The sequence below is a fragment of the Electrona antarctica genome, assembly GCF_951216825.1.
Source record: "Electrona antarctica genome assembly, chromosome: 12".
Taxonomy (NCBI): domain Eukaryota; kingdom Metazoa; phylum Chordata; class Actinopteri; order Myctophiformes; family Myctophidae; genus Electrona; species Electrona antarctica.
Window position 1 is genome coordinate 32,315,084 of NC_136793.1, and position 14,685 is coordinate 32,329,768.

A 14,685-nucleotide genomic window follows, 5' to 3' on the forward strand; every position below is an offset into this window, starting at 1 on the left:
ATGGCAAGCTGGTGGTTGCTCTGCAACAGACCACCCACTACAGAAGGCTGACCTCATCATAATGTCCCAAACAGTTATTTTGTTTGAGAAGTGCACCCATTAGCATCAGGCAAACCTTTAATACGAGGGAACAGAAAGTTTATCACACTCATTTATTTTATTTTGTTATCCCAATGCCTCCCAAAGAAATGTAGAAAAACATGCTTGTTTGTCACTGTCATTTTTATTACAGGTTCACTGGATTTATATTTGTTTCTCAAATGTGTTAACATAGTGGAGGTTTCTTTGAAATTACGTAAAAAAGGGAAAACTGGATATTTTTTGCGACTTGTCCTTGACAATTTGTTCACCGAAATAACAAGGTTATTTAGTAATTTAGTAGAAGCATGCTTTTACCATTTGTTCCTTATAGTCTCATTACGAATCACATGTAGGCTATGTTCAAGGTTGTCCTTTATTGTTACATCTTGTGTACAGGTACAGTACATAAGAATGTTTTCCTTCAGACAATGCAGCAGCATTATCTGTAACTATAAAGAATAATAAAGTTGGGCAACAATTACTAGTATGGTTACTAGCCCTGTTAGGGCAACCACACATAATAAAAAATCAGACCAGTCTGAAGTGAGTGGTGCTGTACTGTACTGTACTGTGCTGTACAAGCCTCCCTGCCCTGTGTGTGTCTGTGTTAGGCTGTGCAACAGTGACACTTGGTGGTGAACAAACGCTATAACGCTATTTTCGTGCTCGGACACAGGGACAGACCCAGCCACACACATAGCTGTCTATAGGAGTGGTTGCACCACTCAAATAGTGCAAAAAAGTATATGTGCATTGCATACACCGACAGCATTTTATGTTGCCGTTTTCTTCTACTTTGGAAGATCTGCAAAGGGAATAAAATGGAGTCTGTTTAGGCTGTGTATGTATGAAGCTGAAAAGCATGACCATCTGGCCTGGTAAAAGCTTTTGCTGCTGTATCCTAGTGGGACTCAAATGTTACAGCCTCTCTTTCAGAAAGCCTGTGTGTGGTTAATGAAATAATTAACCATGGCACTAAGGCCACGTAATCGCCTCAAGCTTTTATAAGGTGGATGTGGACGTGCAGATGCATTTGTGTGTGCACACTGCACACATCATATTGGGCATAAAGAATGTGCCTTTCCACTGATGTATCGCAACAAATCAAAGAGAATTACCGGTATAGCTGCCTTTTTGGGATAAAATATATCAAATGTATGAAAATACATAAAACTGATTTCTGGCTGGGGGGGGGACGTTGGGGGTGGGGTATTTCCAAAATGTATTTTTCTTTACTCTCGGCTCATTCAGGCTCATTCAGGTGCCTGGTTGTGTAGGAGCAAAAACCCTTTGACAATTTACTGCCAGTGGCCTTACGGAGCCATTTTCCATGTGGCATCAACTGAAACAATCTGTGGTTGGCGTAACTATACGATCTTTGATTCTGCAAGCTTTGCTGACACTGCATTCCTCATAAAGGTCTTGGAGGGAGGGAAGTTCACATCCACTGATGTGCTCAGCTGTCTGTTGACACTTTGCATTGCCTTGCCTTTGAGGTCAATACATGAGTTCCCATCCCATGTGATGCATCAGTCAGGATGCTCTGTACTGTACCTTACATACAGTACATTCAGAAGCACCCTGCATTACGTACCATATTGTTTTTACAGTTTAAGACAATACTACCCTGAAAGTTATCATGTAACAAATTATATTATCTTTTCCCCCCACACCGCCATGTTCAAAATACACAGCAGAGAATAAGGGATGACAAATGCAGGTAGTGGCAAAGCTGCCCATCTTTTGTACTTCACAATACCATTCATGGATTAATTCATTCTGCCTTGTTCAGACAGAACATAAGCCATTATGGAATGGGACAGAGAGTGCCAGAGTTGTAGGCTATGTGTTTGTTCTAGTAATGGCCTGAAAGCAGCCAGGGAAGGCCTATTTGAAAAGGGACATGGGAGAGTGAATGTTGACAGACTGAGTCATGTGCTACTGGTTGCACTGCCTGCTCCTATTGGTCAGTCCAGAATGACAGGTCACAGGTGGCTTCTTTCCTTTGACCATACTGGATGGCCCTGGCTAGGATGGTCCAGGCATCCACATCCACTACAGGCAATTATACTCCATAGTCCTGCCAGGGATTTTCATATGGGTGAACGACCGAGCTAAGGGGTGCATATCTATCTGTATCTGCAGATCGGTCTACAGATACAGTAGGTACAAATATATTCAGGCATATTAAGGAATTTTAACTGTTTTCAATTACTCCCCATTCCCCAGTGTATGTGCTGTAAAGAACTAGAACGAATCAGTTACACAGCTGATTATTATATATTAATAATAATAATAATACACGTTCTGGTAAACTGCAGGCGTTCACCTTCATACTTCATACATTTCTATGGGGCTCCAACTGCCTGCCACGTGCCACCCGCGTTGCGTTGTTGGCTCAGCTTTAGCTCCCTTCGATGATTCGTAGGAACAAGTGAGGCTTTAGGACCTTGACGTTTTCTACTGCAACGGGGAGTTCCTTCTCCCAGAGAGGAGAGGCTCGGCTGTTTACAAGAAAGCTGAGATCTGTCGCTTCGACAAAAACAAGGGCTGTGACTCGAGCGAAGGGAGCAGTTTGACTGATCCATTCAGCATAGGCTCTTCTTATTTTTTTCGAAAATAGCACCACATTGCATTATGTTTAGAATCTATTTTTATTCATCACATCACTTATGCAAAATGTTTTTTTCTTTGCACTTTGTTTTGCTGAGTGTGGCTTTTGTGGAAAGCAGTGCATCAAAGGCTGAAGGTAATTTGATAGAAATTGATTTTGTTTGTCAGACTATTGTTCAGACTAAGAGTTTAATTGTTTCTATTGTTGTAAAATATATTCCATTGTATGCTATAATTTTAAGTATTTCATCAATTTCAACATGTTTTGTTATAACAATTAATAACAATATAACATGATTGATTGCTCATTTAACTAGGCCTACTTTTCTTTGCTAAACACAAACATGTGTGGAACAAGCATGTATTTATCGTGCTTGCTTTGATTAATTATTTTGTTTAGACTGTATGAGATCAAATGGATTGGACTACAGAGGAGAGCAACACAGCTCCTCTTCAGGACTAATCTGTCTGATATGGACCAATATCACCAGAGACTATGATGTCAGAAGCCATACTGATTCTAAGACAGGTAAGGAGATTTCTGCTCTGTGGAAACTGAGCAAACTGGAGCCTGCAACAAATCAGAGCTCAGTTTAGCATCCCACCTGCAACAAATCAGAGCTCAGTTTAGCATCCCACCAAATCAATATGAGACAGTGATTCCCTGCTATTTGTCATTCCGTTCAAATGGCATGACGAAACACTGTACATATTGCCAAGGGTTATGTTACTTGTCTAAGTTGTCTCTGAGACATGTTTACAGAAGAGGGTTGGTTTGAAATGTCACTGGTGTTATTATGTGCAACAACTTTGTTGAGTGAGGCATGATTGATAGCTGCCATATATGGCTCTTTCATTTTTGTTTTAATGTTTCATGATACAGTGATAGTTATATAATGTGTTGTGCACAGTAGGCTGGACCCTAAGTGCTTGAGTGATATTAAATACATAAATTGTTTTCAACATATTTTAAATATTTTATTTTGATACAATATGGATGTATAAAAAATGGTTGCTGATTCTATTCTTTGTGATAATGCTGATTTGTTCATCGTAGTGTGATGAAGATGTGTTAATGTTTATTGAATCAAGGGACTTGCTAAGACACAGATAGTATTTTGTAGTCTCATAGTATGGTTCTCACATGTCATATTTCTGCGTTTATTTCCTAGGTGTCGGGGACCACAATTACTGCCGTAACCCAGACTCTTCCGACAGGACTTGGTGCTATATTGTTGGCCCAGATGGAGAGGTCCAAAGACAATCCTGTTCCATCGACACATGCAAAGGTAGCATAAAAATGATGAAGGTTGTGTTCATGGCTGCAGTGAACTAGGGATATGCACACAACCAGTCCATCATTCAAATTATAAATGCATATATGCATGCATGCAATGCATAGCAGACAAAAATTAGTGCCTCAAATAAATATCCAAACATCCAGAATATAGCCAGTAAAATGCAGTGGGATTGCAGCCTCTTGTTATTGTTATTTATGTCCTGTATTTTTCTAAATAATGATTGGCCCTTGGCTGGCTACTGTAGGTTTGCTCCCACAGAGGAGATCTCATTAATGCAGTTGGGGTATTTTCAGCAAACTATAAGGAGGACAATGTTGCAGTTATGTAATGGTCTAATTAGTCCACAGAGCAGTAGCAGCAACCTCTCAAATCAGAATTCACTATAAGCCCCTTTTCCACCGGTTAGGAACCGCTTCAGTTCTTTTTGGTTCTTAGTCCATGACCAAGAGCTCTGTGCAAAACCATACCTATATTAAATTGTTATCACCATGAAACTTCCCCAGTTGATTACTTACACAAAGACAATGATTTATTGTTTTCCAAATCTTAAAAGAATTAAATATGTAAATTAGGCATTATATAGGAAAATATGCAAAACAATTAAAATATGCAAAGGCTACTACTGTGGAAGGGTTATCATGTACTCATTTACTTATATTAATCCTATAAACAATGTAATATAAGTATGGTTTTGCACACTTAATTCATAATTAACGTTCCAATTTTGGAGGTCTGGCTCATGAACAAAAAACTGGTTCTGAACTGAACCGGTTCCAACTGGTGGAAAGGGGTCTCAGAGGCACTGTTAGACAACCAAAATAATCACAGTCAGAAGTTCCTATCAAACTCTCTTCAGAGTTTACAAGCATGTACTGTACACCTTATATGCAGGTGATTATTATAGACTAATGGATGGTAATTATTTTGTCTTCAGATGTATTTATTCCAGTCAAGAACCTAATAGTAGAGTAGCTCAGTTGGACAGAGTTGAGCCACTAGGAGGATTCATCCACCTTGCCCTTTGTTCCTCCATCTCAGAGTAAAGCCAAGTCAAACAATAAAGCTTTGTCTGCAAACTGAAGTTTTAAACAGCCCTAAATCTTGCCTCAGTTGCCTCAGGAAAGGCATAGGCCACACCCAACAACTCAAGTCATTGGACGAAAGGAACACTCTTCCCTTAGAGACGGCCCGCAATTGGCTGCTACCCTCTATGACCTCATGCCCTCTAACTCCAGCAGAGTTGGTAAACAACTTTTCTTTGGAGAGGGTTGAATCGAGACTCACTCTTTCCTGGAGCTTTGAGGTTATTATTCTGTGAGGTTAACGTTAAAGTTAGGCACAGTGTTTGTGAGGTTAGGGTTAGGTGTAGGCTTAGTTTTTGTGAGATTAAGGTTAGGCATATAACCACAGCCATCAGGTAGAAAGCTCTGGGAAAGAGGTAGTCCCAGGTTGAACCAACTCTCCTCACAGAAACACATGTTGATGTGTGCAGCTGCACCATCATGTCTCTTGAGCCACGTGAGATCCACCATTTTACACTTTTACCTTGAGGCTTAAGTAATACTTTGATTTATGGTCCCACAACCAAAGAAGAGCAGTCTCAAGGAATTTCTCATGCTCTTGTCATATAGATTTGTGTCATGTAATAGCAATGGTAATCCCATTAACAGTGTCAGTGGGGGAAAAAGCTTTGCTATAACAAACAAGAATTGGGTAGACACCTGGTCAGTCTATTATACAGTACGTCTCAGAAGTATCCATAAAGCAATAGAATAGAATCAATCAACCAAACATGATAATATATTATCAAATAGTCAACAGAGTAAACACTGTTGGTGCAAAAACACTATAATTACAATTACACATGATGCAAAACACACCTTTGCCTCATGTGTAAATGAAATTGGAGGGTTTCCATTATTATCTCAATTATAGCACTACACACAGCATGTTCATAAGTAAAACTTAGGATTGATTCCGTCTTCAGAACAAGATACCACGGTGGCAGCCACAGCCGGCACCCTCAAACCAACATCCACTGCACCTGAGATGCGGATCTTCCAACCAGCTAAATCAGGTCGTGCTCCAGGAGATGTGATGGGCATCAGTCAGAGAGTACACACAGGACCAAAGAAGAAAAAAGACCTGGGCACTATTGGTATGTTCCAGATGAAGTAGCTTTCTAAAACAATATATAGCACGGGCGCCCGCTGACCAAGTGGTCCAGGCGCATGCCACATAGGCCCTCATTTATCAACGCGGCGTACGCCAAAATATGGGTGCACGCCGGAATTACCAATTTTGGGCATTTATCATTTCCGCAAAACCTTGAACTTGAACGTGCGCCAGGACAAAAATCACGTCAGGTCGGGAGCTGTCGTAGGCTTTGTCCTCAACTGTTTTTCTGTCACAGGCATCTAAACATATGTATTCACTCCTAAAATCAGCAGGCAGCAAGGCTGCCGAAACGTTTTGATTGGCTTTTGCCATCATGTAACTATGGTTTCCATACGTTGTTTGGTCGTATTGCAGTTGTTAATGTTGCAAAAACGAGGGCGAGGCTTGATTTTATAGGGCGTGCCAGATTGATTTCAGCCGTCACATTTATCACTGCTAGGAATGAAGTTAAGGAAGGATCAGCTGTTTGCGATCACTTCATAAATGTCATGCCGACGTGAGTGTACTCCAAAATCTACACTCGAATTTGAGGCAGATTTTACACTCAATTGATAAATGAGGGCCATAGGCTTTGGCCTGACAGCGCGCTGTGTGTTCGAGTCCCATTCATGACGACCTTGCATGTCTCTCCCCTTCTCTCTCTCGTCCCTCTTCCTGTCTATCTTCACTTGATACTATCAATAAAGGCATTTTGTTGATATTGTAGATTGTAAAGTGAAGTTGATTTGCTTGTGATGTATTAATGTGCTCTGTTTATGTGTATTCTGCCTTTGCATCTCAGGCTATGTCCTTGGCATCTTCATGATGACCGTTATAATCCTTCTTGGTGTCGGCATCACTATGGGCTACTTCTACAAGAGGTCAGTGTCTGAATCATTCAAAATTCATGCAGACAGTGACAACATTTAGAAAATAGAAATATGTGAAGAGTCAGACAAGGTGTGAGCAGTTTGTAGGTAGGACATACAGGAATTGGTTTTGCCCAAAGTGCAAAAACATGACAAATATGAAAACAATGCATTCGCACTCATCTTTGGCAATCTAAATTCAAAGAAAGGGCTTGAACGCCGGAGAAAACCAGCCATAAGAGAGCTATGCACACTCACTGCTTTGAAAACCAATCTTGATACCATCCCAATATGAAGGACCACCCTAAAGTCAAGCATTTGTTCTTTGAAGCTGTTCATTTTTGTAATGTTACCAGTTTTAGCACATTCACTGAATTTATGTGTCACCCGACATCAGTAGGCAGAGATCTCTGATCGTCTGGCTGCGTGAGAGAATATGCAATGCACGAGTAGCTGACCAACAGTGATAGGCAGAAATTAATGAGTGCACCAAAAACCATAGATATTAAAAAAATAGATGCCTCATTGGCTGCTGCAGTTCGTTAGAGCGATGTGTGTTGACGGGAGGGTGGAAGAATTTACACTGGTACGCCGAAAGAGTGGACGGAAAGAGTGGACTGGCCAATCACAGTGCATCTTTTCCGGGACTTATCAGACTTCGGGGAAATGTTTTGCCCTCCCTTGAGCACATACGCTCCAGAGCCAAAAGGGGCGTCTACCTTTATATGTCTATGCCAAAAACTGCCAGCATCAGTCACCAACAAAATGTTGTGTTTTATTGATAGACCAGTATGCTGTGGATCTTGAGAATTGGGGCTCTAATCATGTTTTGGTTTCACAGTAAATTCCTTCTGTGCACATATTAGTCAGTAATTGACCACATTCACATGGCAGCCAATTTACTTTTGTCTCATTTTGGGGAAACCCTGCCAAGTATGACATAAGCTGCTGTGTGAATATAGTAAATTAGAGCATCCAAATGCACGGCTCCTCAACTAAATGTAATGGTCTAGTAGTGTGATAGTATATTATCTAATAGTATCTATGTGTAGCAGGGCTATATTATGATATGACTACACCACCCTTACAAATAGGAGAGATGGATCCTACAAACACATTAACCATAACATTAACCATATACTATGATGGTAAGGTTCCACAATTTGGTATGGGTTATTATAGCTGGGAAATCATGCTCCTAAAAGTGGGACTGAGCCTCAGGGTAGGTGATATACTGTATGGTGAATGCTTCACCAGTTGACTAACATTGTCCCCATGTCAAAAACCCTCTTAACCCATTTAGACCTGGTGTAACCTATACATTGTTTTACCTTAAATGCTGGCTGCGCCCTCTGTGTTTCTATTTTTTGAGTGGTGTAAACCACTCCTACAACTGGCTTTTTTGTGCAGAAAAAATTAGCATGGTTGCTATGTTCAAAATAATTTCTGACGTAATTAAATCACACCCGGGTGAACTGGATGACCGTAGCAACCATGCTCATTTTTTCTGCACAAAAAAAGCCAGTTGTGAAATCACATCCGGGTGTGATTTCATTACGTCAGATCAGAGCTGATCAGGCTATATAAAACCTTACACCACTCAGTTCACACGGGTGTGATTTTTTTAATAAGAATTTGAAGACTCAAATTTGAATTTAAAAAACACGATAAAAATGTAGCCAACTAAATCAAATTCAATTGATCTAACTTCAGACACATAAGACAATATTTAACAACAGACGCAGCTAAACTCTTCATGCATGCTATGATCTTCTCACACATAACATACTGTTTCACAACCTGGTCACAGACAAATCTGACAACTTTAAAACCCATAGAGTCACTGTACAAACAGACACTAAAAACACTGGACCAAAAGCCCAACCGTTACAACCATTGCCATATAGTCGAAAAGTACAACTTATTTAATTTTGATAGCTTTAAAGTTTAAACATTTTGCAGATGCTTGTCTCACGTTTAAGACTTGCACCACTGAAACAATGTATAGATCGAAGGGACAGTGGTGCCAGAACAACCAGGGCAACTACCAGAGGGGACTGCGAAGTACCAACCAGACGTAGTGTGTTTGGTAAAACAGTCTTCTCTGTTAGGGCCGATTCATACTCCTATTTTACCAAGTACTAGGCTGTACCGATGTACACCTCATGCCTACAGGTCCCCAACAAACACTCAAATCAGGCTTCTGGCAAACATGAGGCCTTAAACCTGGCCACTCTTTTTATGCACTACCCATTAAATGGGAAGTGCTACATATGTGATAATAATATTACAATAATGGCAACTGTCATGTCCAGTGACACACAATTACATTTCTCAAGAGAAATACTGTTACGGATCTGTCGAGCGGAGAGCATCAGCTGCTATTATTTCGGTTCTCCAGTCAGCTTTCTTTTGTGGCACACTAATGTGATGATGCCCGTGTCACAGCAACCACAACAGAACATGGGTGGGGGTATGCTTCAGAAAAGCATACAGCATGTGCCTATTTTAAGCATCCTTGTGTAATATTCCAGAGAGAAAAGCAATTGTGGACGGTATCGTAAATCCACTGCAGCACCAGATACCCATGTAGATCTGTGGTTGGCTGTTCAATCTGATTAGCTGGGCCCTTGTTATCTATTTTGAGAAGGAGATAAGCAAAAGCTACAACCTGCAGTAATGCTAGAGGGAATGAGGGAAATTAGTTCTAAAATGACAATGTAGGCTGGCAGAAAGCAGTTTGTATGTTCCCTGTATATCAGCAGAGAACAGGCCTCATACTGCCTAGTGCTTACTGACAATAATATACTTGCTTACTTAAAAACCTACATACTACTTAGTGACAGTATTGTTACTGTATGTTTAGGCATGGGTTTGGTGAGGTTAAAGGACCACTTCACACATTTTCAACCTATCTTCATATAATTGGTCCTCACTAAGGCTTATTATAAGATTGTACCATTTCTGTCTATAGTCTGTGTCTCAGGGGAGTTTCCAACAAGAGAAAATATGTAGTTTCTATTAGCTTGGAAGTTGGAGTCCCAATCGATAAAGTAGGCAGGTTTCTGAACTGTCCATAGCCCACCATTGAGACGCAGAGTGAGTATACAAATTGTGCTATTTTCTAATGATCATTAGTCAGGACCAATGATATAAAGATAAGGTTGAAAATGGGTGTAGCTCCTTTAAATTTAGGTTGGTGTTCACAGTGGCTGACGGCTTATACTAGTCTCGCGTAGCCAGACAACTATTCCACAATCTCCGAATGCTATACTAGCAGCGGTTCCCAAACTTTTCAGGTCAAGACACAATAGAGAGATTATAGACGTTTGCCCAGGACCCAAACTAGTGAAAATATCTACAAGCTTGCAAAGCGGTGCTTTTATTTTTTAAATATTATTATTAATGGATCATTGATCATCAACAGTCTGGCTCACGGGACTACTGATGGCTTAATAGCAATTATTTAGCAATGCTATGAAAATAGCAAACCCATTGCAACTTCAAACTCCATTTTAACCATGATAGATTCGCAGCACTTTGTAAACCTTGAGTTGTAAAATGTGCTTTATAAATGAAGTGGATTGGATTGGATTGCTATCCAATGGCTGAATATCTACTGTGTTTTGATTAAATAGAATAGTTAATTTGTGCAGAGCATCTTATTTGTAGCTTAGTTTATTAAAATATCAGGGTTAGGGTGTGCTTGCTGTGCATGCTTTAACAGATTATTTTATTTAAACAATGATGATTCAATAATCTTTTAACGCAACCAGCAGATGGCGTAAGTCTACAATTTCCCTACTTATAGCCCTGAGGGTAATGGTAATGGAAACTTTTGAAATGCTCTTATACATGAGGGCTGACAAAAAATGTATTGCTGAACGAGGGCTGCCTCCAGTTTTACAATAATGAATAGTGTACCGTTTGTTTTATGTTTTTGCTGTAGGGCTCGGGACTTAAAGAAACATCATGATCAGCATGTGTATGAGCGGGAGATGCAGAGGATCACCCTGCCCCTGTCTGCCTTCTCCAACCCCACCTGTGAGCTCGTAGACGAGAACACCATAGTCATCACAGCGGAGAATGAGCAGGACACAATGGAGGGTGGTGACCCTCTCATGGGCCAGCAGGCCGGTACCCCTGGAGCCTGAGATTGAGTATTGTCTTCACGGGAAATCATGGCAAATTCTGAATTTCGTTGGACCGAAATGCTCACACCACCCTCTCCAGCCCCCAAGTAACCACTGTTTTGAAGCCTTTAATGGAGAAGGAAAGCAGTGTTGAGCTCCAGAGACTTGACTTTGTGTCAGTTTTTTCTCTCCTGTTTTTAAGTGGTGCAAACCACTTCCTTAAGTGACTATGTGTGTGGGTAGCTGGCTGGCTGGCTGCCTGGGTATGAGCACGAAAACAGCATGGTTGTTTTTCACCACCTGTGCGCAACCTAACACACACACAAACACACACACACATATTAACTGTATATATGGTGATTTCAGGTGTGCCAGTAGAGTACAGTGACAGTACAGTACAGTAGAGGGTACAGTAGAGGGACCCCCACACAGTAACTCTGTCATTTCTCAACCATTTCGGACGCGGGGCGGCTCGCCGGAATCGGGCCGGCACCCTGGGTGCGTTCCTGTGGGTATGGACCTCCCCCCCAGGGACCCCCACAAGGAGTTGCACCACTTACTTCACATGGGTGTAACACACCTGTGTTACAAGCAGGACGATAAATTGACACACAATGGATACAACTGAGGCGATATTGATGGAAACAGAAAAGGCAAATCTTGGATGGTACTGTACAGTAAAAGTGTGCATGTCAGGGCCATGCTCGCTGACCAACACATGATATTCCAAGATAATATGGTCATGGGCTCCACCCGGTAACTGCAGTATAGATCTATTGAATGGGATGTTGACCAATCAATGTTTATGATAGTGTGTGATTTAATGTTCTTGTTAAAAACACAGTGTTTGGAATGTTGGTCCTTTACAGCCTTTCTCTTGTTTTCTACTTAATTTTGTTTAAATTACAATGTTTTCAGAGATGCAGGCTGTGTTCCATTACAAGCATGCTTGCAAGTTATACTGACTCACTGGCTGACCCGATGTGATGAAGGAAAGTCATGACAAGGTGTATACATAAATACAGAGTCTACTTTGTCTTGAGAGATAGTGTTGAAATGGAAGCGAGAATATATATTTGCCAAAATATATATATTTGCAATTTTGCATTGAAGTTGAGAATATGAAGGTAGTCATTGACAGATGTCTATCTTGACATGTTTTATTTACACAGGTTAAGAAGTGACAGGAATACAGGCTGCTCTTTTTAAATAACCAATGATAGTAGTTAGTCCTCAGGACAAAACAACACTGCCACGACATCGAAACAGATCAGACTGGGTCTGTGATCTAGGGCGGCGACACTGGACTTTGTCAACGTAGCTGTCTGCTCGCACAGCAAATTAGTTATTTTCAGTGAGCAAGGAAAGAAAAGAACAGTGTACTCTGTGAAGTGTTGTTGGCACCTGGTGCTTAGATTAGATTCGGACCATTGAGTTATGCACTCCATGCTTCAGGGTAAGGAAAGGAACAGAGCAGTAGAAGCCAGTCCAAAGCTTTGTGTTGAAAAGAAATCAACAAAATAATGATCAATGAAATGAACGATAAATAAACAATGAATGCACGAATATGGTTGCCTATGGCTTTAATCTTTTGGAGCCATTTTACATTACAACTATTAAATGACAATTGTAGTTGGAAACAAAATGCCTGATTAAAAACCACACCCATGTTAAGTGAGGGGCACTCTTATCATCGTACATAGATCATGTCTATTTTGTTCAGTGAATAGTGATTCTCTGATGATAAATATTGCATCACTACAGTGAGTCTCATTTGTGCGTAAGTATATAGTTTTGGGGTATGTATCACTTAAGCTATGGTTAGCTTTGAAGCTGCTGCTTCATTATTTCCATGTAACTGATGGCTATAATGATTGTTATCTTTTTCATATATGCAACATGTCACAGTACTGTGATCATCATTTGAAATTAGTAATCTAATTTGTATGATGGGCAGATACAATCTCAGCCCTGCATTTCAGTGACTGAAATAAAATAATTTGGAGAAAAAACGAATCATACATAATACTATTAATCTAAAACACAGATTGGTTCTGCAATGCCTTTCTAAAACAAAGAAACCATGTTTAACATCCCAGTAAGCAACTTAAAGGTCTCTCTATCCAGACTGTCTGCAGGGTTTTATCAGGCTACAGTCAGTGCACACATGGTCTCCCTCTGGTGGTTACTACAGCACTGTTTTTTATTTTTCAAAGCAGAAAAAACATGACAAACTGGCATAATGCTATCAAAAAACAAAACAAAAAAATAAATAAAACAAAATAAACAACTTTTGCCATTTTAAATGTTCTCTAATTTCAAGTGAGTGCCTTTAGAGTTTAGATCATACAAAATACATTTTGAATGATACTTTTTTGTGGCCATATGTGCTTCTATATTTGATGCTGCATACTGCATATATCTGTGTCAAGTCCACTCCTTAGTATTTCCCACAGTAATACTTAATTTGACATCTCCAAAAATATACTGTCTGGATTGCCATGGATTCTTTGTGTACCTTCATGAATCCCAGATAATGGCCCCTTGATTCTAGGGTCCAACTGTACTTTTTTGAGGGCGCTAGCCCTTCCAATGCATGGCTTTTGAAGATTACGTCATGTGGCGGCCAAGTCTATGGACTTTACTTTTTGAGGGGAGCTAGCCCCTTCTATATACAGGTTTAATGTTTGTTTTAGTTCATGTTTTAAAAACGCCATTGACAATGAAGGTAAAATGTACGTCATCTTGTCCCTAACACAAACATTAATGTTTGTTTTACATCACCTAATCAACATGAGTTAGACTTTAATATATTAGCACCCCTCACTTCACACGGGTGTGATTTTTTTTGTTTAGAGCACTTGAGATAGATCGTTTGCCAGCCAAGTCTATGGACTTTAATATTTGTTTAGGCCAGGGCACTAAATGACGATGTAAGCCGCCATGTGGCCGATATAAATACAGTGGGCGCCCCTCACTTCACACAGGTGTGATTTATATATATATGAGAGAGAGAGAGAGCGAGAGAGAGAAAACTGAGGACCGAGAGATATGAGAATATTGATTGATTGATTGATTTATTAACAGTTTGTAGAATTACAGTACATTTCAAGCACAAACTCAATACAAAGACTGTTAACTGTGAGTGGACGACCAAATTAAGCATTACACTTGTTTACAAGAGGGTCCACCATGTTTAATTCATCAAAACATTTAGGGACGTACAAATAGACAATTCTATATAGTCAAAGAACAGAACAGGAATTCATCATAAAGGAGGTAAAAAGGGAAAAGAAACATAGTGAGGGGAAAAGGGTGCGGGGGGCGGTGGGGGGGATTCAGATTTTACGGGGGCCAGTTTCGAATTGCAGCCGTCCGTAGGTGCCCTTTGAGAGCGGTTTTGAAGGAGTCAAGGGATTCGCATGTCTTAATGACTGTTGGTAGGGCGTTCCACATTTTGGTGGTATAGGAGCGAAAATAATGTTTGTTGTGAATCTGGGTTGTACATGATTCGTTGCACTCCCTCTGGTG

At 40.3% G+C, this 14,685-nt stretch overlaps 1 protein-coding gene across 1 annotated transcript; it reads left to right on the forward strand.

The window, feature by feature from the left end:
* Window positions 1-2,590: 2,590 nt before the first annotated feature.
* pik3ip1 (phosphoinositide-3-kinase interacting protein 1) lies at window positions 2,591-13,449 on the forward strand. The gene is made up of 6 exons (XM_079515425.1): window positions 2,591-2,830; window positions 3,095-3,223; window positions 3,867-3,983; window positions 5,983-6,153; window positions 6,955-7,033; window positions 10,971-13,449. The coding sequence occupies exons 1-6, from the start codon at window positions 2,719-2,721 to the stop codon at window positions 11,173-11,175; spliced, it is 813 nt and encodes a 270-aa protein (XP_079371551.1). The 5' UTR covers window positions 2,591-2,718; the 3' UTR covers window positions 11,176-13,449.
* The last annotated feature ends 1,236 nt before the right edge of the window (window positions 13,450-14,685 follow it).